We start from the raw sequence: 27,640 nt of genomic DNA on the forward strand, positions 1-27,640 counted from the left end.
CTCTTTTTAAATCTCCAACTCCATTTCTTCTGTTTGATTATTGTGGTTCTTTTAGTGTGGCCTGCATGTATAGGAATTAAGTACCAGCCACTTGTACTGGATAACCAATTAGAGGCTCATCTCTGGGAGAAGCTAATGTGCCCTGTCTCAGCAGTCATTAGCTGCCTGTAGTTCTTTGTCTTGGTGTTGGACCCAGTGAAATTCCCACCTTCTGGGTTAGCATGTCTATCGATATTGTTCAGATTCTGTTTAGGAAGCAGTATTGTTGAGGGATCATGATTAGGCTGCCATATTCTTTTTTTATTTTTGGTTTTTTCGAGACAGGGTTTCTCTGTATAGCCCTGGCTGTCCTGGAACTCACTTTGTAGACCAGGCTGGCCTCGAACTCAGAAATCCGCCTGCCTCTGCCTCCCGAGTGCTGGGATTAAAGGCTTGCACCACCACGCCCGGCTCAGGCTGCCATATTCTTGACGAATCATGGGGACTGCCTCTCTGTCATCTATAGGAGACACCATTTCATGGCAGACTTCCTGGCTTTTACAATCATTCTGTCATCTCTTCAACAATATTCCCTGAGCTTTAGGTGCAGAAGTTCTTTGTGCATGGCCCCATTGTGGCTGAGCTCACAACATTTCATTTATATCTATGCATTATAATAAACATGTGACAGCCATTTTCTAACATGTAGAGTACTTTTTTATGATATACTAAGTCTGATTATTACTGGTTTTGTGCTAAGCATATGACAAAAGTATAAGGGACATGTGTTTGGATATTTAAAATAATATTAATTATTATTTTAAATTGGTATTATTATTTTAAATTATTAAATATTAAATTAATATTATTATTTTAAATTAATAATATTAATACAGGTTCATGTTCATCCTTTCCAAAAGAAAAGAACACAAAGATCAATGTCTACATTCTATTGTCCTATTAGTGCTGCAGATGACAGACACTATACTATCATGTAATTCTAAATGACCCTAAGTAGAAAAATCCTTTTGATGGTACTCAGAGCAGAGAAGTAATGCCAAAGAAATAGGAACAGCAGTCTGGAAGGAAAGACCAGTCATGGAAAAGTATTGCTGGGGTATTATTGTTAGGGTGCCATCTTGTTGAAATAGCATGGGGATAGCTTACCTGTCCATGAAACAAATGTCATGTTCCTTGTAGAGTAGCCATACATTACCAAGCGTGTGGTTATCTCTAAAAGCATCTGTGTGGCAGGGAAAAAGAACATTTTGGAAAAGGAAGTAACACCTAATCTTTGAAATGAGCTTTGTTTGTGGAAAGAAGAAATATAAGACCTGTGCACTTCCAACAAGTCAAAGTTAATTCTTTAAAAAAAAAAGTACCATTTACCTATACATAGTAGGGTAGGAAGTTCTTTGGACAGTAGAGAAGGTGTATTAAAGACTGTATGAGAAATGTGATTTGAGCCAAGTGTGGACAGCCCGGGATTCTTCATGCTTCCTCCATTGCACGGGTGTCAGCTATCTGTTTCCACTCTGGAGAAAATGTTTGTTTTGATTTGATTTAGAAAATAAAGAAAAGGTTGTTTTAATCATTCTCTTGTCAGGGTCCTGGAAATTTTTGCCCTTATGCCCCAGAATGTTGAGCAGCCTGATCTGCTTCTGTTAACAGGGCTTGGGTCCTTCTTCCTGTAGGGTACACATGCATCTTGCCACAGGGATGTATAGAGAAGTTGTGTTTTTTTCTTTCATAGTTCAACTTTGAAAACATAAAATTCAAGGAAAGCAATGCATTTTCTATGACTCCTCTCTCTCTCTCTCTCTCTCTCTCTCTCTCTCTCTCTCTCTCTCTCTCTCTCTCATCTTTTATACTATTTTTAGCATTTCTCTTTAGAATGAGTAGCAATCTGTTTTCCGGCTCTCCTCTGAAAGATGGCTTTATTTAATATGATCAGAAATGTTGGTATCAGGCTAATTCATCGTCAAGAAGCCTGTTACACTCAGCAGATGGAATAGAACATAAACCAGATAATGTTTGCTTTGATTTTCTTGTTACAGCATCTGTCTGCTCACCCCTGAACACAAACATATACAGTTGTCATCCTAGGACACGAGCACTTCAAGTGTCAGGGTCACACGTGAACTCTGAAATCTAGTCTAATTCGTATAAATAAAGGTCATAGGTCACAGGTCATGCCATGGGTGAATGAACTCAGTCTGAGACGCAGTGAATGTGCTGCTGTATCGACTGTATGATCCTCAAAGAGTTCAGCAAATGGGGTTTTGTGGGATGACCTTTTTCATAAACATAAAAAAGGTAACCCGGTAGGAAGTCAATAATCACTTAACTTCACTGCGTTGTGTAACTCACATTCCAGGTGTTTATTGCAGAGTCAAATCTAGAAAGATGATGTTTACACACTGGGTGGTGAGTGGCTCTTAAAGGAGACGGTGAAAATACTAAGCCCTCTCAGAAATGTCACAACAATGATTTATTATGCCTGTAATTATCTGTCTTGATTGGTCTTGTTGAGTCCTGTCATGCAGAGAATAAAATCAAAAGGAAACGGCGACGCACTAACGGGATTATTCTGCTGTTAGGTGTGTGGTAGAAGACAAGAACTCAAAAGTGGCCTGGTTGAACCGCTCTGGCATTATCTTCGCTGGACATGACAAGTGGTCTCTGGACCCTCGGGTTGAGCTGGAGAAGCGCCATGCTCTGGAATACAGCCTCCGAATCCAGAAGGTGGATGTCTATGATGAAGGATCCTACACATGCTCAGTTCAGACACAGCATGAGCCCAAGACCTCCCAAGTTTACTTGATCGTACAAGGTAAGGGGGAAGTGGGATAAGATAGTAAGCCATGGGGAGTGGCTGTGATGAGTCAAGAGTGGGCAGAGTTCTTTTTGGAAAAAAAATCATACCACAGTATATATTTTTCTTCTAGAAGATGGTTTTGAAAAGAGAGAACTAGGAAACTCCATGTGCTGGTGATACAATTTGCTGGTGATGTGGTGATGTGTCTTCGGTTGCTGTTCTATCTTTGATTAAGATAACATAAAACAAAGCTACAGCTATCATAACATAAGTGTATGCAATATTTAAATTCTTAGGAATTTCTTTTATTTCCTTTAGATGCTTTGCTGAGTTTAAGAAAGTGTTTTTTTTTTTTCAATGTAACTTTGCCCTAAAGAACAGTATTAATTATTTGTTTTTGTGCTAGTAAAAGACTTCTAGAAAAATAAAAGTCCCCAGGGGCCTTGACCCCTTATCACCTGATTGCCTTTCTTTGTGGCTTGTGCCTTTATTTAATAAGTTATTGTAAGCCAGTCTAAAGTTTGGGCTCTGTGAAGTCATAGGGGAAATTTTTGTTTCTAGATTGGGGTTTCCTGGGGCATGCCTGAGTCATGGTTTTACAGGATTAAAATTTTTAAATAGCACACACATAAGCCCATAGACTGGGACTTTTCTTGGGCTTCCTTTCCCTTGAAAACAAAGCTGATTACTTACACAATTTTATTACAGGCAAAGTCAAACCTCTAACAGATTCCATCCATCTATTGAGAAAGGTGTAAGCATTGACAAATATTAGGGCTGTGTTCCTGTATTTTTGATTTACAATTTTATGCAAATTTAATGCAAAGTAAACATGGCCTTAGGGTTCCTGTCAGTATTCTAAATGCAGTCAATGGTGTGGCAACGTTGAGCTGTAGCTACTATTAATGTGTTAGGGAACAGGTTATCACAGCATTTAAAGTATTGCTTTCCCAGACCTTCTCACTAATAAACTAAACAGAGATAAAACATACCAAAGTCTACATGGTACAAGGGCACTTTGGTCATGTGACTTCACTGTGGTCCAATTACAAATGGCTGACTAATTTATTTTATTCCTTGGATTTATGAAATTCCAAATATGGCCAGGTTTCCTTGCAGATTAATGGCTAGTGCTTGAGCCAGAGAAGAAGACACACTAGGGGCAGGATCTCAGGAAACCCATTTAATGTTTGACTATAGCTAGGATGTGTGACTATGTCAAATGGTTACTTTGCTCACTCTTATAAAATACAAACAAGCACTAACAGACAGACAGACAGACAGACACACAAACATGCTGTCTCAAAATATAGAATTTCTATGTGATACAGTGAATTACTAATAAACTAATCTATTTATACCAACAGTGAATTACTAATAATCTATTTATACTAATGGATCTTCAGACCAGATGTTACCTAATCCCCAGTCATTGCTTTATCTACACATTTCTGTATAATAGATCATCTTCCAAAAAAATTATCACTTGATTGTGAAATTACTATACAACTTTAGAACCTTTCAACCTTCATTACTATTGAAATGCACCTCCAGACCAGAAGATGTATTGTCTATAGTCCTCAACACAATCTGGTTGACAATCTGAGCATTAAAAGACTTGGTTTCAAAATGAGGAAACAGGGCATCATCTGACAGTGGTTACATGTTCAAGGCTATCACAGAGGCCATGATGTAGCTGCGTTACAATTAGATTTGGAAACATTTCCATTAGGTTAAAATATTTTGCCATGACTACAAGAATAACTACTCCGAGATTTATATTTAGGCCTGAGTACTTATCACCAAACCCTCAAAGTCCCTTTCTTGGCCCGCATTTATTCATGTTTGCTTAAATTAAAATCATGATGAGGTGCATTTAGAACCAGAACTCAGTGCAAATTAAATTAACTTTGATTTGACATTAAGAAACAGAAAAGAGCCTGTTAATAGGCAAGTCGTGTTTATTCACTCTCTCGTGTAATTTGAATATTACTAGTAAGTAGACATGGATAACTTTATTATGAACAAGAGCTTAAATTGAATGTTTTCAACAAACCTGTCCAAGGCTTCCTCTTACCTTATAACAGGGTTTGGAGACTATTTATGTTTGCTAAAAATATTATTATATTTCCATCTTAATCACATTGCCTTGAACAAGGATAGAAAAAAATCCCATATTTAAAGAGAAAGGGAAGAGGGATTCTCTCTTCCTTGAGTCTGGATCATAGAGGGATGCCTGGGTATTTTAACATGATAGCATTGATCTTTCCCTTACCAGGGGTTTTGCCACTTCACACAATCCCTCTATTGCACCACAGCAGAACATCACCGAGTGTTGTACGTCATCAAAGATTTCGCTTCTAGGAGCTGGAGTGAAGGCTCTGGGCTTGAACCCCAGCACTGCAAAAACAAACCAATATCCTGCTTCTGGATGTGAAGCATCCATTCCTCTTTAACCTCTTCCCAGCTTCAAAAATCTCAAGTTTGTGAATACTTCACATCCCGCATTGATTGCCCTTCAGAGTCTCTGCCAACCCACCCTAGGTACTCATTCAGAAGTTTTTATTTTTTTCTTGACCAAAAGTAAGTTCACCCTTAGCTCTAAGGAGCTGTGAGATAAGACTGCAAACAGATTAAAAGGTGGGTTCTATAGTCACATATTTCCAGAACTAAATCACAGGTTTCTTCGTCCTACTTGAATTAACTTCAGAGTAAGCCACTTTGTTTCATTAAGGCTCAGTTTTGACACAGGCAAAATAGAGATGAAATTTAGAGGCTTCAGTTCTATGTTTGTTTTAAGGATTAAATTGTAAGTTTTCTTATCCTATGTGAGGTCTGGGGATTATCTATTTTCCGCAGTAGACAATGTGGAGGTGAGGATGATGATGATGCTGATCATAGTGATGCTGAAGAAAGTGCAGAAGACCATATTGCTTTGGCCTCCTCTCCACTATTTCTACAAGACTCCTCTCTTCCCTGAATGTAGTAGCTGCTTTGACCCACTGCTTGTTAATTTGGGGTAAATGTTAATTTACATAAGGGGTCTCTCCTTTTGGAAAGAATACCCACTTTTATATTCTTCCCTGTAGTTACACAGATGGTTGACTAAGAACAAAAACCAATGCAGTTTGTTTAATATCACGTAGGTGATTTATTAGACTGGTTAAAAAAAAATCCCCAGCATCTCTGGTTTGGCAGATATGAGTAATGTCTAGCGAGATGAGTTTATAAATTTCCCAGTAATGCTCAGGCTTCCAATGTAGGCCAGAAAAGTAGAGAGCCAGTGTCCTAAGATGGTTATAAGAATCTGTAGAAGCAGAAGAGAGTGATGCATGGTTTAACCAATTTCAAATGACTGTGTTCGCAAATACTCCAAAGAGTTATCTTGAATGTGATATGCACAAAACAATGATGAGTTTCTTAGATGCCACGGCCGTGAAGGCCACCTCCATAGAATACCCTAGAGAGAGAGTGTGTGTCTCCTTCCCTGTCTGTTTTCAGGTTTCAAAGCAACAATTATGTTCCACTCTTCAAAACTTTCACTTTTATATGTGTGCTACTGTTTATAATGTCTTTTCCCCCTTATATACTTCTTTCCTGGAAGCCATTTGTTTGTTTGTTTGATTGATTGTTTGTTTAACTTTCACAATTTCCAAATATACTTGTGGCTTTTTGATATCTTCCACACTGTTACTTATTTTCCTCAGAAAATAAGTTTATTAGTTTATAAGGATCATTACATATAAAATATCCTGTGGATGTGATGGGGTTCAATAATCTCTGTCTACATGGCAGCTACACATAGCTTCCTTAAAGGGCACATAGGATAAAGTCTTGCTTTAACAAAGGCATAAGTCAGTACTGACCAGTAGGGTCACTTGTGATTATTTGCTGATATGTATTCTCCCTGAGAAAGCCAAGGTTACCCAAATCTAAACATGCATTTTACTTAATAGATGCAGGTACCCCTATGTAAATCCTAATATTTGGTGTCTGTGCTTGCTAATTTATGGAGTCTAGGATCAAAGAGTAAGAACACATCAATTTGAATATCAACAAAGTAAGGAAGTAAATACTAATGAAATCCTTTCTTTGACTAATGTTCACATCTTTTTCTCTGAAAGCTATTCTTATATGGTTTCTTGGTCTTCTGAACACACTACTAGAGATAAGAGATAAAAGAATAAAGCTGAAAACCCGTGGATACCATATTATTAATCAAGTGATCAAAGTTAACACTACAAGAAATGATATATGAATTGGTGTCCTGTGCCAGAAGACAGGAGGCAATGAGCAGACAACAGTTTCACTTTGTGATGATGCTTACAAAGTGCAAGTCTAAACAAAAATTAGTAAGCACAGTGAAGCATATCCTATAGCGAGAATTGAAAGACGGTAGATATGTGACACATGCGGAAGATGTGATAGACGTTCTGTTAAAAAAGACAGGGACAGGAAACCTATAAAACCTGATTGGAGTTGGGGTATATGGGAGTTCATTGCACTGTATGCCTTAATATAGTGTCCATAAAATTGAATTATCACGAAATCCCCCCCAAAATTAGTTAAGGTAAGGATTGTAAAACTGCTGCATAAAATAAAAATTCAGAATAAATATAGACATAGTGTATTAAAGCAATTTTCAAACATATCCACTATAAATAAATATATGATTACAATGTATCTCATTAGCAATCGAAAGAGAAAACGAGACCACAGGAATAAGTAACAAAATGCATGAGCTATCACTGAACTTACTAATTTTGTTTGTTCTCAAAAATCTAAAGAGCTAAGGGTAGAGAACATAGACTTTCCATTTGTAAAAGAACACACAGAAATGACCAAAAGGAATGCCACTCAAGTGTCACAAATAAAGAAATGCCGAGTAAAACATAAATACCTGTTTTCTAAGCCAGTGACACTAGGAAGGAGTTAAGAAAATGAGCATAGGCAGAAATGGCAAGAGAGTGGAGAAAGTGACACTTTTATATCTCCCCATTGAGAGTGTAAATTAGTGGAAACTTTCCTAGGGTAACACAGACACATCTATCAAAGTTTTAAAATACATTTCTATCCCTTGACCCAGTAATTCCACTTCTAAAAATGTGGAAAAAAAAACCCATCTGAAATGCAAATCAAGATTGTTGTACACAGTGGCCATTATTGATACGGTCATCAAAAATATTAAAAGGAAATTATGGAAAATGCTCTAAATATTCAGAATGACAAATTAAAGAATGTCATTGGGGTTATTATTTTATGAGACATATTATTAATATGGACATTATGTCTATTATCCAGACCTCTTCTTTGTGTTTGGAAATGACCCTGTTGGTCATTATTTTGGGACTACACGGAAATTTTCACATAATGTAAAGTCGGAAATAAAAAGCTATCCTCAAAATTTGGGCAGGTTTGAGATTTAGCACCTAAGATTTCAGAATTAATTGACATGATTTACAGAAGAAACTTCCCCACACAGAAAATGAGCCCTAGCTCTTAAGTTTTTGCGGGGTTTGTCTCATCATAGAGGCTCTGCTACGGCCTGGATCCAGGGAAAGATTGGTGTGGTGAGAGCTATAGCATCTCAATTCCAAATGCAGCATGGCACCATAACCTTCTGTGATGTGATGTGTGGCCATAATTCTACCATGTGGCCTTCTCAGTAATATGAAGTGAGATGAATTCCTGTCTGCACAAACATCATAGGGCCCATGAGGTTTTATTTTTCTTCCAAGTAAAAGCTCTGCGTCATACAGCTCAACACTCCTTAGTAATTAATCACTCTTCTGGAAACATGTTAATAAATGATTAAAATACCTTTACATATATAGAAAGTAGCAGTTTCTTTAAAAAGTACCTTTGTAAAAAAGTACTCATATCTGATACACTCATATTATATATAGTAGGAAAGCAAAGAGAGTTAGGTATCCTCAGGTGATGTTTGTATAATGGCTTTAGGAATTCTATCTTTATCAAGTAAAACTTCATGTTATCCAGATCCTAATAAGTTTATATTATAAGCCAAAAAATAGCTCAGTTGAAGCTGTGGGGTCTCTAGTTGCATATGAAGCAGAGGATGACCTAGTCAGCCATCAATGGGAGGAGAGGCCCTCGGTCTTGCGAAGACCATATGCCCCAGTACAGGGACAGGAAGCAGAAGTGGGTGGGTTGGGGAGCAGGGGGGGATAAAGGGGGCTTTGGAGATAATATTTGAAATGTAAATGAAGAAAATATCTAATAAAAAATGCCTTTAAAAAGGAGAGAGGGGAAAGGAGGGAAAGGGAGAGGGTAAAAGGGAGAAATGAAAATGTCTAAAAATAAGAAAAAAATAGTGAATGTACAATTTTTTTCTTTTTTTTTTAAATATTTTTATTACATATTTTCCTCAATTACATTTCCAATGCTATCCCAAAAGTCCCCCATGCCCCCCCCCACTTCCCTACCCACCCATTCCCATTCTTTTGGCCCTGGCATTCCCCTATATTGGGGCATATAAAGTTTGCAAGTCCAATGGGCCTCTCTTTCCAGTGATGGCCGACTGGCCATCTTTCGATACATATGCAGCTAGAGACAAGAGCTCCGGGGTACTGGTTAGTTCATCATGTTGTTCCAACTATAGGGTTGCAGATCCCTTTAGCTCCTTGGGTACTTTCTCTAGCTTCTCCATTGGGAGCCCTGTGATCCATCCAGCTGACTGTGAGCATCCACTTCTGTGTTTGCTAGGCCCCGGCATAGTCTCACAAGAGTGAATGTACAATTTTTAAAGGAGAGCCATTTAGAAAAAAAAAAAATTCAAAAGTCAATTTTCTTTTGGATTCTTTTCTCATTCACTCTCCACTTTGTTTTCCTTCTTTAGCTGTCCATTCTTCCGCAGTGAAGCATGTAAAAGTCTTCTGACCTTTTTTCTTGGAGGGAACAAATGTAAAAACCGTCTGTTCTAAAGTGATTAAGTTAGTGATTAAGTCCCAAAGTTATGAAGGCATGCTTCCTTTCAAAGGAGAGCTAGTGAGTTACGGCTGCACGCGCACATATACATGCTCCCCGTAAAGCCTTGGGGAGCGGGAGTGAAGACAGGGGTTCTAGGCGGTTAGGACTGTGTCGATCTGAGTTCAAGCAAAATTGCAGAATAGGAAATCATTGCATACAGTTTCTGGTCTTACTGAATACAAAATTTTAAATCAGGGCATCAGGGATGCTCTATTAATCACGTGCTGGCTTTGTCTACCTATCTATAGCCCATGGTCAGTGTCCCCACTTCCTGATACCTAAAGTCAAGTTTATCTGTTCTTCTGGTTTTCTTCTTTAGCTATTTTCTATGAGCGATTCGCCCAATACTCCTTTCTTTTCTAATCCAAAAACTATTAAATGTTGACAGAAAACGGGACCTCATATCATATCACTGAGTATTCTCATCAAGGCAGCCTTGGTTAAAACCCCTGGTTTTCTGTAAATCTCTACTTTCATCCCTTGAGAAGATCCAGTGGCGTCGCATAACTTTGCGTACTCTTGCCCATGTTCTTTACATTTTGTTTTTCATATCCCTTATTCACACTCTCTCACCATCTCCCTTTTTTGATGAGCCCACCTTCTAGATTGTTCTCTGACCTGCTTTGTGCACGGTTAACAAATTAATTCCCCTTCCCTCGAAACACCTTTCTCCTTTGGTTCCTGAAATCACTCCCTAATTCTAATACTACTTTTCCTCTCTTGCTAGGGTGGCTGGCTCTCCTTGGGGTGTATGATCTTCAGCATCTGTATTTCCTTTCGAGATTTTGCTCAGGGATGACATCACCACTAGCTGTAACACCTATGGCATTTGATTGTCACTTTCTAGTGCTAGGCAGACTTGTCCCTGTTTTGTTTTTTGTTGTTGTTGTTGGGGTTTTTGTTTGTTTGTTTGTTTGTTTGTTTGGTCTGCTGGCCTACACTACCTTATAAGCATGCTCCATCCACAGGCCACTTGATCATTTATTGGGCTCAAGGCAAAAGTCACTTTTGCTTTTAAGCATCTCTTTTCTTTATCTCTTATACTCTTATTTGTAATAATACTATGGCACCCTCATAAAAACAGGGCTGCTTCTAGGTTTTCCGTTTAATCTCTCTGTGAACATACTTTTGTGACCTTTGCTTCTTCACATCCTCTAATTTATGTCTCTGTAACTCCTTCCTCTATTTAATATATATATATATATATATATATATTCCTTCTCTTACTCTATTTTTAAAGCAAAGTGTCATGTCCACACACCTTCTATGTAGCTAAGGGTAGCCTTGAACCCCTGATCCTCCTTTCTCAACCTTCTGGTTGCTGGGATTATAAGCATCAGCGTTTGCTCAGTTTGTGTAGTTATGCAAGCTAGGCAAGCATCCTACCAAGTAAAGCACACTCCTCCTGACCTACTTATGCCTTCTCCGTATTCTGAGCTATCCTGAACCCGGTTTCTAGGTGTTTGTAAAATATACCTCTGGTCACCAGGACTCTTTGTCTTCAATCTTTTGAACGCTCACGTAGTTTTAGAGTAGTGAGACTCTCAGTTATTCCCCACCCCCAAGGTATTCTTTCGACTTTCCTTCCTATATATGTGCATATACAAGATCCCAAATAAAGAAATGCTCTCCCAGAAAGTGTGAAACTAGAGCTAGCCAGCCATGGGGTGTGAAAAAGTGGAGCCTGGCAGAACTTGAACGTGTGGAAAGGGCCTGGCAATGATCAGGCACATGGGTACAGGACAGATGAGAACAAGAGGGGATGCCAAGCTATGCAGATCTTAGCTGCATGCTGAGGGTTTGTTTCTACTTTTTTTTTTTTTTTTTGAGAGTGTGTGGGGATTCAAACTGTGATAAAAATTGACTGAAGACTTTACATGGGGAATAACATGGGTTCTTATTGGACCTTAATATGAATAGTTTAGATTATAATTAGCATGCATTAATGGGACATACTAAATGGATTCAGTATATTTCAACACATGCAGGAAGCATTTAGCTCTACCTCCTTTTGGCCCAATCTCCCTCCCTCAACACCCTCCCTAACCTCCAGCCATAATCTACATTCAGGCTAACTTATTTTAGCTTCCCCAAATGAGAGACCATGTGGAGGAAAGAGAAACTCTTCTACATACGCTGTTGGTGGGGATGTAAATTAGAGCAGCCATTATGGAGAGCAGTATGGAGGTCCTTCAAAATGCTAAAAATAGAACTGCCATATGATACAGCAGTTTCCCTTCTGGATATATATGCAAAAAATGAGGTCAGCATGACAAAGAAAGAAGACCATGTCTGTGTTTATTACGGCACAACTCACAACAACTGGAATGTGGAATGAGCCTAGATGTTGATCAGTTGGTGAGCAGGTAATGGAATCATAGCCTTTATGAGGAATGAAATATTACATAAAGAATGAGAGGGTTCACTTAAAGCAAACTACACACTACTAGACAATATGATCTTAGATAAAATAAGACAGACAAGGAAAAACAGTATTCATTGGCATTTTAGACATGTAAAGGGGCATTGCATCCATGGGTCACTTAAGCTTATTATCTCAAACCAAGTCCTTCAGTATACTAAAGGGACATTTATCTCTTTTAAAAGATATTGCTGGCTATTGTGGGAAGGATCATCAATTCTCTTCAGGGATGCAGACTCCAAGATGCTGCGAATGCCAGTAGGTCAGCTGAAGAGACAGTTAAGTGAATAGAATTCTTCATGCATAAGCATGACCTGAGTGTGGCTCCCTAATATCCCTAACAGGTAACAGCTTCACACAGTTATTAGCATCTGTGACCTCCAACCCTGGAGTGAGAGGGGCAGAGACACACAGATTCCGAGGGCTTGCTCACCAGCCAGTAACGTTAAAGCTTTGAGTTCCAGGTTCAGTGATAGACTCTACTTCAAAAAATAAGATAAAGAAAAGTTAAAGAAAATACCAGGCTTGGCGGTAGATAAATATACCTTTAATCCCAGCACTCAGAAAACAGAGGCAGAAAGATCTCTGTGAGTTCAAAGTCAAGTAGTTCTACAGAGCAAGTACCAAGACAGCCAGGGTTACAGTGAGACTCCCTGCTTCAAACAAACAAACAAACAAACAAACAAACAAACAAACGAGAAGACTAGCTGACTTCTGTCCCGCACATGAACACACAGGCAAATACATCTTCGCACACAGATACACAAACACACAGACACACACATGCTTGCATGCCCATGCTCAAACACACATGGGAAATCACAGTAAGAAATTAAAGAATCAGAAAATACTTGGTAATGCATGAATATTGATACTCTGTGAGATATTATCTAGGCTCACAAAACAGGCAGATCCCCAGCTCTGCCTTAGAGATGGTTGTGGCAAAGCTCAGTCTTTATGCATAGTAATTCTTCTAAGCCTCTGCCATTGCATGCATGGAACACATGTCTGTAATTATCCATACACATTCACTCTGTTTTGAAACAGTAGTATTATCAACTCATTTCAAGAATGTAATGAGCACCATCAAGCTAATATTCACTGAGTACTTTTAAATTTCTAAAGACAATTTGAGTGGTCTCTGCTAGAGTTCTACATTAAATCTGATAGAAAACTTATTATTTTCTATCACATAGCCAGTAAGAAGAGCTATAGTGGGCAGACCTAGGAGTGAGAAAAAAAAATGAACACACTGCAGATTGTTTCAAGGAAGAGGAAAGGATGCGGGGGGGGGGGGGAGGTAGAACTTCACTGAGTGCTGATTGGTTGGTGATCTGATAATGATTTATGGCTCATTTTAAATTACTCTTCTGGATGGAATGGTTTATGGAGAGGGGAAATGGGACTGTTCTTTAATATCCCGAAGCATCTGAAAACCTATGCAACTTCCATTGATTTGCTCTCTGCTGGATAACACTGCTATTTAAAATCAGTGACATATTTACTTCTCTCAGAATGCCTTGATGCCTGTAAACCATTCCTTTGTTGACTGTTGAGAAGCAAAAATCGTATTCATTCTCCTGATAAACTAGAGTTGGAGTAGACATCGGGGTACCCTATCTTTCTCCTCTTCCCCATTCCATTTCTGTTTCATACCCACGCATGATAACTTAAGGATCGATGGTCTTCAACAGTCTTTAAAAAATAAATTAACAAACTACTACGTTGTGCACATTGCTTGTCTCCCATATCTCAGCAGAATCTTTCCCGACAGCTCTTTAGTGAAGACAGACAAAACATTAGCCTGGTGCTTTTGTTTTATTTGGAGGTGGTGTAATTTCTTTCAAATAATGGAAAGATACAGAATTTTTATATCTAGATATGATCAATAACTCCCTATATCAGATACTTGGATCAAATTTTATAGCACTTTATTTCATTGCCTTAGAGAAAGTTCTTTCCCTGAGCTAAAAGGAAGAGTATGCCTGTTCAAGAATGCTGCCCTGCCAAATGGCCCATGATTGATGGGGCAGCAATAACTAGGGGGTATTTGCCAATTCACCAGTGCCAAGTCCTTGGAGTGATTTTGCTGCCTGTGACAGCTGGTGTTCCCGATTGGAAGGCTGTTTCTGTATACATCTCTGATTTGCATATTTATATACCTCGGCTGCCGTATGAGGGCTACATTCACAGCAGTGTGTATAAGCTTGCTGCTTGGGTGCCTCTGGGCATGGGATGGTAGGACTGATTTGGGTAAAATGAAAATTGTAGATTTTTTTTTTCCCCAAGATCTGCAAGTTAGCCAGTAATGCCACATTTTGTCTCCATTTTCATCAACTTCCTTAATGTTTTTGAAACGTCTGTAGGCATGGCCTAGCATTTGAGGCAGAAACATTGTGTTCTCTCTGGGAGGGTACAGGAGCATGCATTTTGGCATCACAAAATGATAGAGAGACATTAAAGAAAGAGGGTTTGTCAATGTGAAAGCCTAGAAATGAGAACTCTTTGGTTGGCACGTTAAAGGGAACCACTGATATTTGAGCAAAAGAAGTCAGAATCACTCTACTAAACCAGGTATATAATCTCAGCCACAGTAATCCACTGTAAAGAGCAGTATCGCAAAGATACTGGCACAGGTAAGATTCCATAATTTTTGAAAGAACAATTATGGGGTGATTATTGAATAGGAAAATAAAGAGGCTTGATTTTAAAAGTGTGTCTTGAAGGGTTAGAAATTTGATAAACAATGAATATGTTGAGATGAAATAGTCTCAGGAAAACAGAGAGAGGCAGGTGGTTAGGAGGAGCTGTATTCAGCAGGTGTGTCCCTTAACGACTTTTGAGGTCATTGAGAATCTAGGAAACCATTTCCTGTGAGATTAAAAATAACAAAGTGACTTAAAAGTGTTACCTCTTTGAAAATTATGGGTGGGATGATAGGTGAAAAAGATATTGTGGAGTGGGCTGCTTATTTTTCAAAGATTTATTTATTTTATGTGTACAAGTATTTGATTGCATGTATGTCTGAGCATTCATTACATACTCCGTGCCTACTGACTTCAGAAAAAGGCATCAGATCTGCTGTAACTGGAGCTATGAATGGGTATGGAACATCATGTGTGTCATAGAAACCTGACCAGGTCCTCTGAAAGAGCAAAATGTGCTCTTAATAAGCTGAATTGTTCCTCTACTTCCCCAAAGCAGAAAGTTTTCAGAAGCAATTTTATGAAAGAATGCTATCATTAAAAGACTAATCAGACCAGAATTTGAACGAGTGAATAACGACAGCTTTCCAGTCAGGCTAAACTTATCTGTCTGAAGAATGGTGAAGAGTTTTAAAGAGGGCTTTTTTTTCCCCCCTGTGGCACTTCCAATATGGTCTGACTGTCCCATTATGGAGAATCTAACTATAAACTGTATATAGAGATGTGTTCCTTGGAAGGTAGTCAGACAGGTTCCTCAAGAATGGAATTAGAGCCATCATAAAGGAAATTCAAAAAGTTCCTTTCTCCATCCAACACATAAGAACACAGTGAAAAATTCCTGTTGTGTGCCAGGAAAGCTGTTCTCAACAGATACCAAATGTGCCAGAACTGTGGTTTTAGACATGCCAGCCCATGGACCTGGAAGACAGACATGAGTTTCTGTTCTTTATAAACTACAGCCTACCCTATTAATTTAAACTGAGCAGACTAAGGCATTCTTATGTGTACCAGACATTGAATATGTTCATTATGTTAAAGCTTTGCATAAAACCTTTAGGATGAATATTATCATCTGTTTGATAGAGGAAACAATGGAGACAGAGATTAAATAGCTCACCCATATTTACAAAAGTGATATAGGCCAGCCCACGATAGCAAATCAAGTAAACTTCATTCCATAATCTTTTGTTTACTTGGTTGATAGCATCCTACTTCCCCGGATACAGAGGATTATAAATAAAGAGTAGCAAGCAGTTCCCTGGGGTATATTTAATTTGAGTTGTCAGGGAAATAGCCATCTGGATATGCTGTTTTGACAAAATATTTCCCAGGTTTGTGTTTTGAATACCTGTGAGACATGTGGTGTTAGGTACTATGGTCTCTATGGTATAATTTAAAAACTTTCAAAATGGATGGATAGATGACTTGATAACTACAAATCTAGTGTGTACTTAGAGTACTGGATGTGTGTAATGGCCATGGATAGACAGCATTTATCCAGCCAGAACCCAATGGATGATTGTACAGTTTCAATGACCTACACAGTACAGTACATTACAAATTTTTATCTAGACACTTACAGCAAATAAAAGCCACTCTTACTGAGTTGTATAAAAAATTAGTGACATGCCTTTGAATATTATTCTCAAGAATTTATAGCCATCACAAATGATATATCATGCCCCAGTACAGGGAAAGGCTAGGACTGGGAATGGGAGTGGGTGGGTTGGGGAGCAGGGGAAGGGGGAAGGTGATAGGGATTTTTCAGGGGGGACTAGGAAAGGGGATAACATTTGAAATGTAAATAAAGAAAATATCTAATAAAAATTATCAATCTCATTATTACAAAGCTAAAGCTACACTCCTCTTATTTCTTAATTTAGTTGGCAATGATTGGGTTCAGAGATTATGTTTATCTGTACTGTTCATTTAGTCTTAATTATCAGCTAGCCACAGAACCTTAAGCTGCTATGTTTACATAAAAACAACTGAATGCTATGCATAGGTCTGTAAAAGATATCTTTTCACACTGTCTTTTAGTAGTATCAAATAAAATCCTCTCATGGGAACACATTTTTAAGTACCAGGTAAATGTCCATCAGCTGGAATAATTTGCACATGATATTATTGCACAGGAGTTAAAAATATAATTGTTATTTTACAGTATACAGGACTTAGCACTTCACAATCACCAAACTGCTATTGCTGCATAGAAATCCATGGCTTGATGACCTTAGGTCAGACTATCTAAATTATCCTTGAAACTAACTCCCATGCTAGCCTTGTGCTTCAGTCTGCATTCTGTCTGTCACATGTTGTACTTACATTTCCTTTTCTATAAACAGCATATCAAAACGACATTCTTACAGTCCTGTGTGTGTTTACAATAGAGAATAGAGAAACTGTAACCTGGAGTCCATACTATGTAGCCTGCTATATATACTTAGTATTAGATATTACTATTTTCAGTTTGTTCCTTCCTTGTTTTGCTTCTTAAAACCATGCCAATGATACCTGAACTTTGGACTACTGGATTTTTTTCACACAAAGAAAAATACATTTTATAATTCATCATCCTAACCCTCCATAGGGGGGAAAGGTAGGGATTTATTTGCTGTGATTCAGGGTTTTCACATTTACTTTTATAGGCAACCATTTTTGCTCACGGCATGAAAGAGGATGGCATCATGTCTTTAGGATTTATTAATGGAGTTTGCTTTAATACGTCGCTGATTTTCATTAGAACCCTCTTATTCTGAGAATAAAGACCAGAGGACACTACAACCACCACCACCACAACAATAACTACCACAACAATTAAAATGAAAAGTTGACTCATTAATTGTCTGCTCCCCTCATGACTCACTTATTATATCTAACTAGAATTTAGCCAAAGACGCAGAGAAAAGAAAAGGAAGTTATACTGGATCTAAGATGTTTTAAAATGTATCTAGAGCAAAAGAGTTTATTGCAAAAAGAACACATTACAAATAAGAGTTTGGTAGAATATCATGATTTTTTTTTTATAAAATAAACCATCAAGTCTAAAACATTTTATTAAAGCATCCAAAATGGATGGAGACATTCATCTTACCCTCCAATTTTTGCAATGAACATGACTTGAGGAAGGTCTACATGTAAGTAAATGCTTTTTACCCATAAATTGACAGTAGTGTTTTAATTTCCCATTCCCTAACTAGTATTTATTCGACAGAAATTCTTAACAGTCACTATATTTTTTATCATGATTAAAGAGTTGATATCTTTAAATATGTAATGTCTTAGTTATTTTTCTATTGCTGTGATAAAGCACCACATCCAAGGGAGCTTACACAAGAAAGTGTTTAATGTGCCTTGTAGTTTAAGGGGATTAGAACTCATAGCTGAGTGAAGGAACAGCTGAGAGTGGACATCTTCTACAACCACAATGCAAGAAGAGGGCACTGGGAATCACAGGAGTCCTTGAATCTCAAATACAACCTCAAGTGACACACCTCCTCCAACAAGGCCACACCTCCTCCAACAAGACCACACCTCCTCCAACAAAGCCACACCTCCTCCAACAAGGCCACACCTCCTCCAACAGGCCACACTTCCTTCAACAAAGTTTCACTTCCTAATAATTTCCAAACAGTTCTGACAACTGTGGACCAAACATTCAAAGCTTATGGAGGTCACACTCTAATCAAATCAACACAAATACTAATTCATCAGAACAGTTTTGTTAATTTATTAATTTATTTATTTATTCACTTTATATTCCAATCGCAGCCTCCCCACCCCCAGTATCCTTCTTCATACACTCCCCATATTTGCGTTCTCCCCTCTTCATACAGCCCCTTCCCTTCCTTCATCTTCTTCTTCTCTAAGGAGCACATCCTTAGACACCAACATATCCTGGCACATCAAATCACTGCAGGACTAGGTACATCTTCTGCCACTGAGGCTAGACAAGGCAGCCCAGTTTTGGGAACAGGATCCTCAGGCAGACAGAGAATCAGAGACAATCCCCATTCCAGTTGTTTGTGGACCCACATGAAGACCAAGCTGCACATCTGCTACATACATGCACACAGGGGTGTGGAGGATGTTTCAGGATGTAGATCCAGTCTATTCTTGTTCTTTGGTTGGTGGTCCAGTCCCACCACAACAGCTTTTAATTTTAGCAATTCTAAAGATAAATGTCTTTCACAATAAACACTGATTTTTGTTGTGTTAATATTTTCCTCTTACTTATTTGTTTTGTTTTCATATTTTCTAGCTTTTGTAAACATGGAAGAATAGCTGTTAATTTATCTGTAAGATTAATGGGCCAATCCTTTTAAAACATATAAATAAAGTAGCATCTAACAATGGCTGAAGATACATCTTATCTTACCATCTGACTTAAAAAGAAAAGAGACTATATTTTGTGTGCTTTATTTCTTTAGTGTGTTTCAACAGCTTAATCGCAAAAGTACGTCAAGAATTTTACTGTCGAATTCAGGAGAAGCTCTAGAAACTGGAGGAATTTTAGTGGTAAATGCTTAATGAGATTTGTCAGGTCTAAAGATTGACGCACCATAAACAGTTATCTAGATTTAGAGTTTGATTAAATTACACAGAAAAGCTCACTCTCTGAATTCAAGGTGGCTATGTGTAAGCACAAATGTGCATGTGAGAACTCAAGCACATTTGTGTGTATGCTCACACTCATATACACACACTCTCATACACATTCACACACACACACACACACACACACACACACACACACACACATACATACATATAATGATTATGGATACAGTTGATGATGACAAATTAAAAAATGAGATTACAAATAGTATAAAAATTTATTGTGGATTCAAATTAAGCATTATCCTTCAGAATAGCATCAACTATTTGATTTAAGACTCTACTTCTTATATTATGATCTTTTCACTCTATGAAGAAGTACTAATCTACTGATGAGGTTATGAATTTCAAGAAAATAATTTTTAATCTTCTGTGAATGTTTGTTCTGTTTCTTTACTGAACAATGTGTTACCCGGCCTAATAACACATTTAAATTATTAATATCTAAAAGAAGCATGGTGAATAAATATTTCATTGGTACCAAGGTACCAGTCCCAATTCTAAAATAAGTTTTAGAAATAGTTTAGACAGTAAGTTACATTGACAAAATAGGGATATGCTCTTTCTGAATTGAATAAATTATATTTATATAATGAGTCTATGTCTAGAGAAGAAAGAAGAGGGGGAGACAGGGACTGACTGTTTTGAGTTGGACACAGGGTATAAATTAGTGGCTGTATACATAACAAAAGAATGAGATGAACTGAGGCCCACCTTCCTATGCCAAAGAGGCTGAGTCTCATGTGGATCCAGTCACTGCAGGACTAGGTACATCTAGATTTAGAATTGAGGCAGCCTTCTTTTCTGCTAGATCTTCCACTGACATCAGGGCAGTATCTATCTATTACTGGGGAAGCTTTACAGAATGGTGTACAACAGGAACCAAAGCAACCTTATCTGCAATGTAGAATCATATTAGCATGCCATAATTAAGATTGGCTTTTGTCTTGATACAAATGCATTATTTCAGTTTCTACTCTTCTGTCAGGCACAAATTTTTAGTATACAAATAATATCATACCAGCATAAGATTGCTTATCCAGCAAGAAAATGAGTGCTTGAAGACATTCCATAATCAGATGAAAGTGAACTAGAAATGGCACGTTAGAGAATTTTTTAAAAAAAATGGAGAAATACCATCAATGTGTGAAAGAACTTAGTGGAAAAAGCCAACCACGTGTAGAGATAAGAAGTTCTTTTAAAAGGGGGTGGGGGACAGAAACTAAAGGGGAGCCAAGGAGACGTGGAATGTAGCATCCTGACAAAAGCTGAACTTGATGGCCTTATCAACAGGCTAGCCACAGACAGAAGCAACTCAATGAACAAGAATATACATTAGCGTAGATGGACATACCCAGAAAATGAAAAGTTGACAAACATAGAATGATATAGCCTAGCCCTCTGTGAGATGATAGAATGGTATGAACCCAAAAGGAAAAAAGAAAATAAGGCAGAATAAATACATGGGAGAGTCATCAGAAATCCTGCAAAATCAGTGAAATGCACAAGTCCTAGAAAAAAGAAATCTAGGATGATTTCAGAGCTCAGACTTTTACACACACTCAGTTGCACACATAATATATGCGTCACATGACAATTATATAATACATGTACTTAACATAAAACATTACTGACTTCAGTGATTTATATTCTATTTTAATGTCTTGTATAATGTAGCCCTATTACTCTACTGCTGTTTTGTTATTATTGACTGAAAAAAATCACCTATTTATTAATTATCTATTATATACAAAGCGTGCTGGAAGGTTCTGTGCAAACTTCCTCAGGAAAAAATGAGAGCAACAACCAGATTATGAAGCTAAATCCTCTTTGCGCTTGGTTTTAATTATATAAATACCTTGTGAATTATTTTTAAAGGCAGATCAACTGGAATCCACCTTGCTGTAACCTCCAGTCCAGTTTTGGCATCACGCTGATTCACTATAGACCATTTCACATGGCCACATCACTTCACATGAACAAATAAAATTGCTAGTGGGATATACTGGATATCGTAGCACAGAATTCTCAGACTCTTCCAATTCCCACCCAGCTCCCTTAAATGTAGTAAAGATTAAAAGGACCATTGATATGTCATCTTCCACTAGCCATATGGAAATAACTTGAACAGAAAACAAACAACGAAGAAACTTGACGCCTCATAGAACTAGATTAGGTGTCAATCAATAAGGTAAACATGAAAATAACGCAGAGTATATCTGATGCTAATTGAGTATGGGGGAAAGGAATGAGAGGTAGTGGAGTGTCTAATAGGATTGTCTTTACACTCTAAAGCCATGGCAGAAGACCCTTCTCTGTGATGGTGTCATTGAAGCAAAGGCCCAAGAAAGATGAAGGTGGTGAAAGGTGTGTTATAGCTCCACCTAACCTGACTCTGGTCACATCAGACAAAGCCATATCAGAAAAGGTGTGGAGGGTCACTAAGGTCCAGCAAGGCACATTGTGCTTATAATTCCTCAAGAAAACAACTGATATGGCTTCTCATAGTGAACTACATAACTTTTGTTTTACATATTATTCCATTAAATGACCTGAACACAGTTGTCCCATACAACACGTCTGAAAGAAAGGCCTAGATTTAAACTCTCACTCTACGAAACACAAACTCTATGCAATACAGAGAGCTTCTCTTTGCTTGCTTGCAAAAATAGAAATATCAATGTTTAAAAAGTTACTACCAGCCATGAAATACTGCTGTGACTTTATTCCCAGGACACACTGGCCCAAACAAGAGAATTGTGTCCATGGCCACAGGAGACAGGACCTGGAGAGATGGTTCAACAGCTTAAGAACACTGGCTGCTCATGCAAAGGTCCAGGGTTCAGTTCGTAGCACCCACAGTTGCTACCATTTGTAACTCCAGCTCCAGATGATCCCACACTCAAGCTCTGGCTTCTGCAGCCACCAAAACATACTAGAGACCACATGCAGGCAAAACACCTTTACATAATTCAAGGCCAGCCTTGGCTACATAGTGAAACCCAGCCTCAAAAGCAATTGTTAAGAAAATATAAATGCTATTCAGTGAAGAATGATGTGAGGTTGAGTGTCCAGGCCTCTCCTGGTCCCTGAATCTGTTTGATATGTTTACATCTCCCTGGAAACTTAAAGCTGAACAGTCCCACATTGTAGGCTGTAATTCCATCTACCGAAAAACAGTCTTCTTACTTGGATATCTCTCATAAACCCTGTTCTATACCTTGTCAGTTTAAAACAAATTTGAATGGAATGTGTTGGTGGTGGTTTTACTTCCATTTTTAAGAAATCTCTCCTTTTTTTTTAAATATGACATCTGTTTATTAATAGTTCAGGTTATCCCCAAATAAGTCTGCCCCCTGCCTAACAACCACCACCAATGCATAGGGAAGCAGGAGTTAAGTTTAAGGTTTGTCTCCCAGCACCAGTCAATTATGCTAAAGGCCACAGTAGTACTCCAATTAGATACTTGCCAGGCTAGAAACACTCACCTCTCACTTGCTGCTTTCTATAAAACCTTGTCTCCATAAGTTTGTATCTCTTCTCCACCAACACTCTCCTACAGTTCTATGGGTCAGTGGTGGGCTGAGCCCAAGCTCAAGCTTGTAAATAAAAGCCCTGGTGTGATTGCATGGGGTTGGCTCCAGACTTGTTTTTTGGTTTGCACTAACACTTCCATGGCACTAGAGTATGAGACACTCTATGTGATGTTTTTTTTTTAATTAGGTATTTTCCTCATTTACATTTCCATTGCTATCCCAAAAGTCCACCATACCCTCTCCCCCACTCCCCTACCCACCCACTCCCACTTTTAGGCCCTGGCTTACCCCTGTACTGTGGCATATAAAGTTTGCAGGTCCAATGGGCCTCTCTTTCCACTGATGGCCAACTAGGCCATCTTCTGATACATATGCAGCTAGAGTCAAGAGCTCCAGGGTACTGGTTAGTTCATAATGTTGTTCCACCTATAGGGTTGCAGATCCCTTTAGTTCCTTGGGTACTTTCTCTAGCTCCTCCATTGGGGGCCCTGTGATCCATCCAATAGCTGACTGTGAGCATCCACTTATGTGCTTGCTAGGCCCCGGCATACTCTCACAAGAGACAGCTATATCAGGGTCCTATCAGCAAAATCTTGCTAGTGTATGCAATGGTGTCAGTGTTTGGAGGCTGATTATGGAATGGATCCCTGGATATGGCAGTCTCTAGATGGTCCATCCTTTTGTCTCAGCTCCAAACTTTGTCTCTGTAACTCCTTCCATGGGTGTTTTGTTCCCAATTCTAAGAAAGGGCAAAGTGTCCACACTTTGACTTCGTTCTTCTTGAGTTTCATGTGTTTTGCAAATTGTAACTTATATCTTGGGTATCCTAAGTTTCTGGGCTAATATCCACTTAACAGTGAGTACATATTGTGTGAGTTCCTTTGTGATTGGGTTACCTCACTCAGGATAAATCTCTCCTTTTTTAAGAGAGCTCATTTTTTAGATTTTGAAACTATTAGCACTTAACCAGAAAATTCACTCTTAGTTTTTATTTTTTTAAATTTTGTTTCCATTTCTTTTTTGAGAATATACTATAATTATTACATTTCCCCTCTATTTCCTCCTTCCAAACTCTTTTATATAAATTCATATATTTTTATACTCTATTTTTTAATCTTTCAGTGAAGCAAGGAGAAGAATCCATGATCTGCTTTTTCTATTGTTATAGGTGTCGTTGGAAACCAAACGCACTATTGTGTTCATGGAGGTGCAGGAGGGGAGGGAGAAAGGTGAAAGATACAAAAGTGTTAAGCATGGTATAAGGAAGGAAAGGAGAAGGGGGAGGAGGAAGAGGAAATCCCAAACAGGCCTTTGGCCTTTTCCCACAGTCCTCTAGAGCAAGCTGCATTGTCTGCTTGTAAACAGTGCTAGACAGCATTAGTTGCACAGTGTCTATACTGAGTCAGTAACTGGGGGACTCTTCGAGAACTCCAAGAGATGGTGGCAAGCCAGCTGGTGTTCCTACAGCAGGGCTGGATGCTGGGCTGGATCAGTGGGTGTTCCATCACCATTCAGGGTGAACTGAGTAAGCACCCACATGCAGGGGTCAGGGGTTATTTCATTAGTGAGGACTGGGGTGATTTTTCATAGCTAAAACTGAGATTCAGCCAAGTCAGCTGATGGAAATCCAGACACCTCGTTAAAAGACCTCATTTACATCTGTTCAGCTAATTGCTTGTACAAGACCTTGAAGTTGTCTAAGCAGGTTCAGTAAAAACTCTGATTCTCATAGACAGCAGCTCTGCCTGGTGAGAGTCCCAGCTCATGACCTCTCTGGGGGACAGTGCTGCAACTTTCCCCAGGTGCTGCACTGTTTGATGTGGGAAATACCGGAGGACAAAGAGATAGCTCAGAAAAATAGAACAAAGGTGATAATTATGTCATCTTCAGAATTCTCAAGAGCAAGAGATATCGTTTCTCACAGTCCTTCAAATTAGATAAGCACACCGCCAAGAGGGTTACAAATGAAGCAGAGTTAAAAGAACACATCTTTTCCTAATTGTATTTTTCTTGCTTTAATTCATTCAAAATTATGAATGGCTAGAGAGTTGGGTAAGTCAAAGGCTCTGACGGCTTATCTCTGAAGCGTGCTTAAAAGGCTCTGATAAAATGCAATTTACCTCTCTTATTCACCAAGAAGTAAAATTAGATTTTAGGGGGAAACTTAAATCACTGGAAATGTCAGCTTACCAGTTCCTGGATAAGTTAGTCTCTGCTCTGCTTTGGACTCCACCATTTGTAGCTTGCTGCTGCAGTAATATTTAAATGAGTGTCTATTCTTAACTAGGTAGAAGATGTGTCATGAGCCACTTAATGTCACAAGTACCTACCACACTGTCTTGGATAGCATAGGAACAGAAACATTGTGGAAAATGATGGTGAGAACACAGCCGAACAGGAAAGAACATTTTGTTGGACCGTGAAGAACATTAACCTATATTCATTGTCTTTTTAGTGCCCATGATGAAGCCTTAGGTCCCGAATTGTTAACATGCTCTCTGTCACAGTGATAGAAGTCGCTATGCATTGCTAAGTATTCTGCTAAATCCACGTGTATATATTTCTATATGTGTGTGTGTTAAGGTATGTTGTGGATGTACCCATACACATACACACACTCACTCTTTGGTGCTAAACTTTAAAATACAGGGGATTCCAACCACAAGTCAACATCTTTTATCTTTGAGAATAGGTCAGTAAGTGGTAAACACTTAGTTCATAAAAATTTAAATAGAAAGGAGAACTATGACTTCTATAATTTAAAGACATAGCAGCCGTTTAATTTTAATCCTGACACTGGACTTTCCAATGCTATCACCATGATCGCACTTCTTCTGGTGTTGTCCATGCTTTTGCCTATAAGGCTCATTCTCCATCAGAGTGGACAATGGGAAAGAGAGCCATGGACACTTGACATGGCAGGTTTTGTGATCTCAGAAGGAAAGTCATTTTTTCCCTTGATCTGTATCCTTTTCTCTCTTTCACCAGCAATGTCAGTCTACTGAAAACAAAGCTTGTTTCAGTCACGTGTTTATTTATTAACTAAGCCATTTTCTCTAAGGTGATTGATACTTACTCTGATTGCTTACTCTGTATCGCATGACCAAATGAGGTTAAGTTGTATAATGCACAGCTTAATCTGGAGAGTATAATTATTTTAAAATGGTACCCAGCAGATAAAAACCAACACAAAGTTAAATTAGGTATGTATAGCTATATATATCAAGGTAAGATTTCACAGTTACTTAACTGACTGATTTGACATGCCGTTTTATATTTCAACCTTACTGTATAGATAAATGAGTCTATAACTAAAGTTGCTTTTCCATCTTCCATGAGTAAGTCATTGTCCTGGATAATAATTTTCTCAAACCTTTGTATTGTTATTGCATCTTTATTCAGAGTTAATCAGAAGTAATATAAAAGATTTGGGTCTGTGGGTGGGTGATAAGGTCATAACTGAAGTCTACTTCCTGGACTGCTTTGATTCACCTATGAGAAACTATAAGCAGGGTCAGTGGAAATGTTTAGGAAGGACCTGTAGGAGCTCATACATAGAGCCCAACCATCCCCTCTTCTCTGCTTTCAGACAGTACATTCTGACCTAAGTTTGTCTATGGTGGCCAAAATCATGTCCCCAAGCTCAAGATGTTCATGACAGACTCTCAAGAACTTGGGTGAAATCCCATATACAACTGCCAAACCCAGACACTATTGCATATGCCAGAAAGATTTTGCTGACAGGACCCTGACAAAGCTCTCTCTTGTGAGGCTATGCCAATGCCTGGCAAATAGAGAAGTGGATGCCCACAGTCATCTATTGGCCCCTAATGAAGGAGCTAGAGAAATTACCCAAAGAGCTAAAGGGGTCTGCAACCCTATAGGAGGAACAACAATATGAACTAACCAGTATCACCCAGAGCTGGGTCTGTAGTTGCATATGTAGCAGAGGATGGCCTAGTTGACCATCAATGGGAGGAGAGGCCCTTGGTATTGTGATAATCATAAGCCCAAGTACAGGGGAATGCCAGGGAGTGGGTGGGTTGGGTAGCAGGGTTGGGGAGTGTATAGGGGGCTTTGGGGCTAGCATTTGAAATGTAAATGAAGAAAATATCTGAAAAAAATACCTTAATAAAAAATAAGCATTTGATGCAGAAAAAAAAAAAAAAAAGAACTTGGGTGAAAAGTTCTTGGCCTTTGTGATTGGTTTAACAATATTGAAAGGGAGAGATTACCCTGGATTGTTCATGATGATCTAGCCTAGTCACGAGAAATATCCAAAATGGAAAAAATATGACAAAAACAGAATATTAGGGCAGGAGAAAGGTTTGGTACTGGTGTGGAAAGGTAACTCATGAACAGACTCTCAAAACCTCAGAGAGGAAGGAGTAGGTTCTAGTCTATAGTCTCAGGAAGAATGACAGATGTGCTAACATCTTGATTTTAACTCAGTGAGCCTCATTTTTAACTCCAGGTCTCTGAGGACATCCATTGCTTGCACACATTGCTCCTTTAAGCCTACTAGAATCAGAAGAAAGGGAAATGCACTGGTTTCCTTCCCCTTGGTCCCTAT

The 27,640-nt window shown here is 38.5% G+C and overlaps 1 protein-coding gene across 5 annotated transcripts in view; it reads left to right on the forward strand.

Annotated features, from left to right (window-relative positions):
• Positions 1-27,640, forward strand: part of Lsamp (limbic system associated membrane protein) — a 2,143,093-nt gene that overhangs the window by 1,851,476 nt on the left and 263,977 nt on the right. For all 5 annotated transcript variants that reach the window (XM_021184808.3, XM_085832472.1, XM_021184809.3 and 2 more), the window contains one exon: positions 2,580-2,812. In XM_021184808.3, the coding sequence (XP_021040467.2) occupies positions 2,580-2,812 (233 nt within the window). The remainder of the gene's footprint in view (positions 1-2,579; positions 2,813-27,640) is intronic.

The sequence above is a fragment of the Mus caroli genome, unplaced genomic scaffold (assembly GCF_978045245.1).
Source record: "Mus caroli unplaced genomic scaffold, Mus_caroli_1 scaffold_17, whole genome shotgun sequence".
Taxonomy (NCBI): Eukaryota; Metazoa; Chordata; class Mammalia; order Rodentia; family Muridae; genus Mus; species Mus caroli.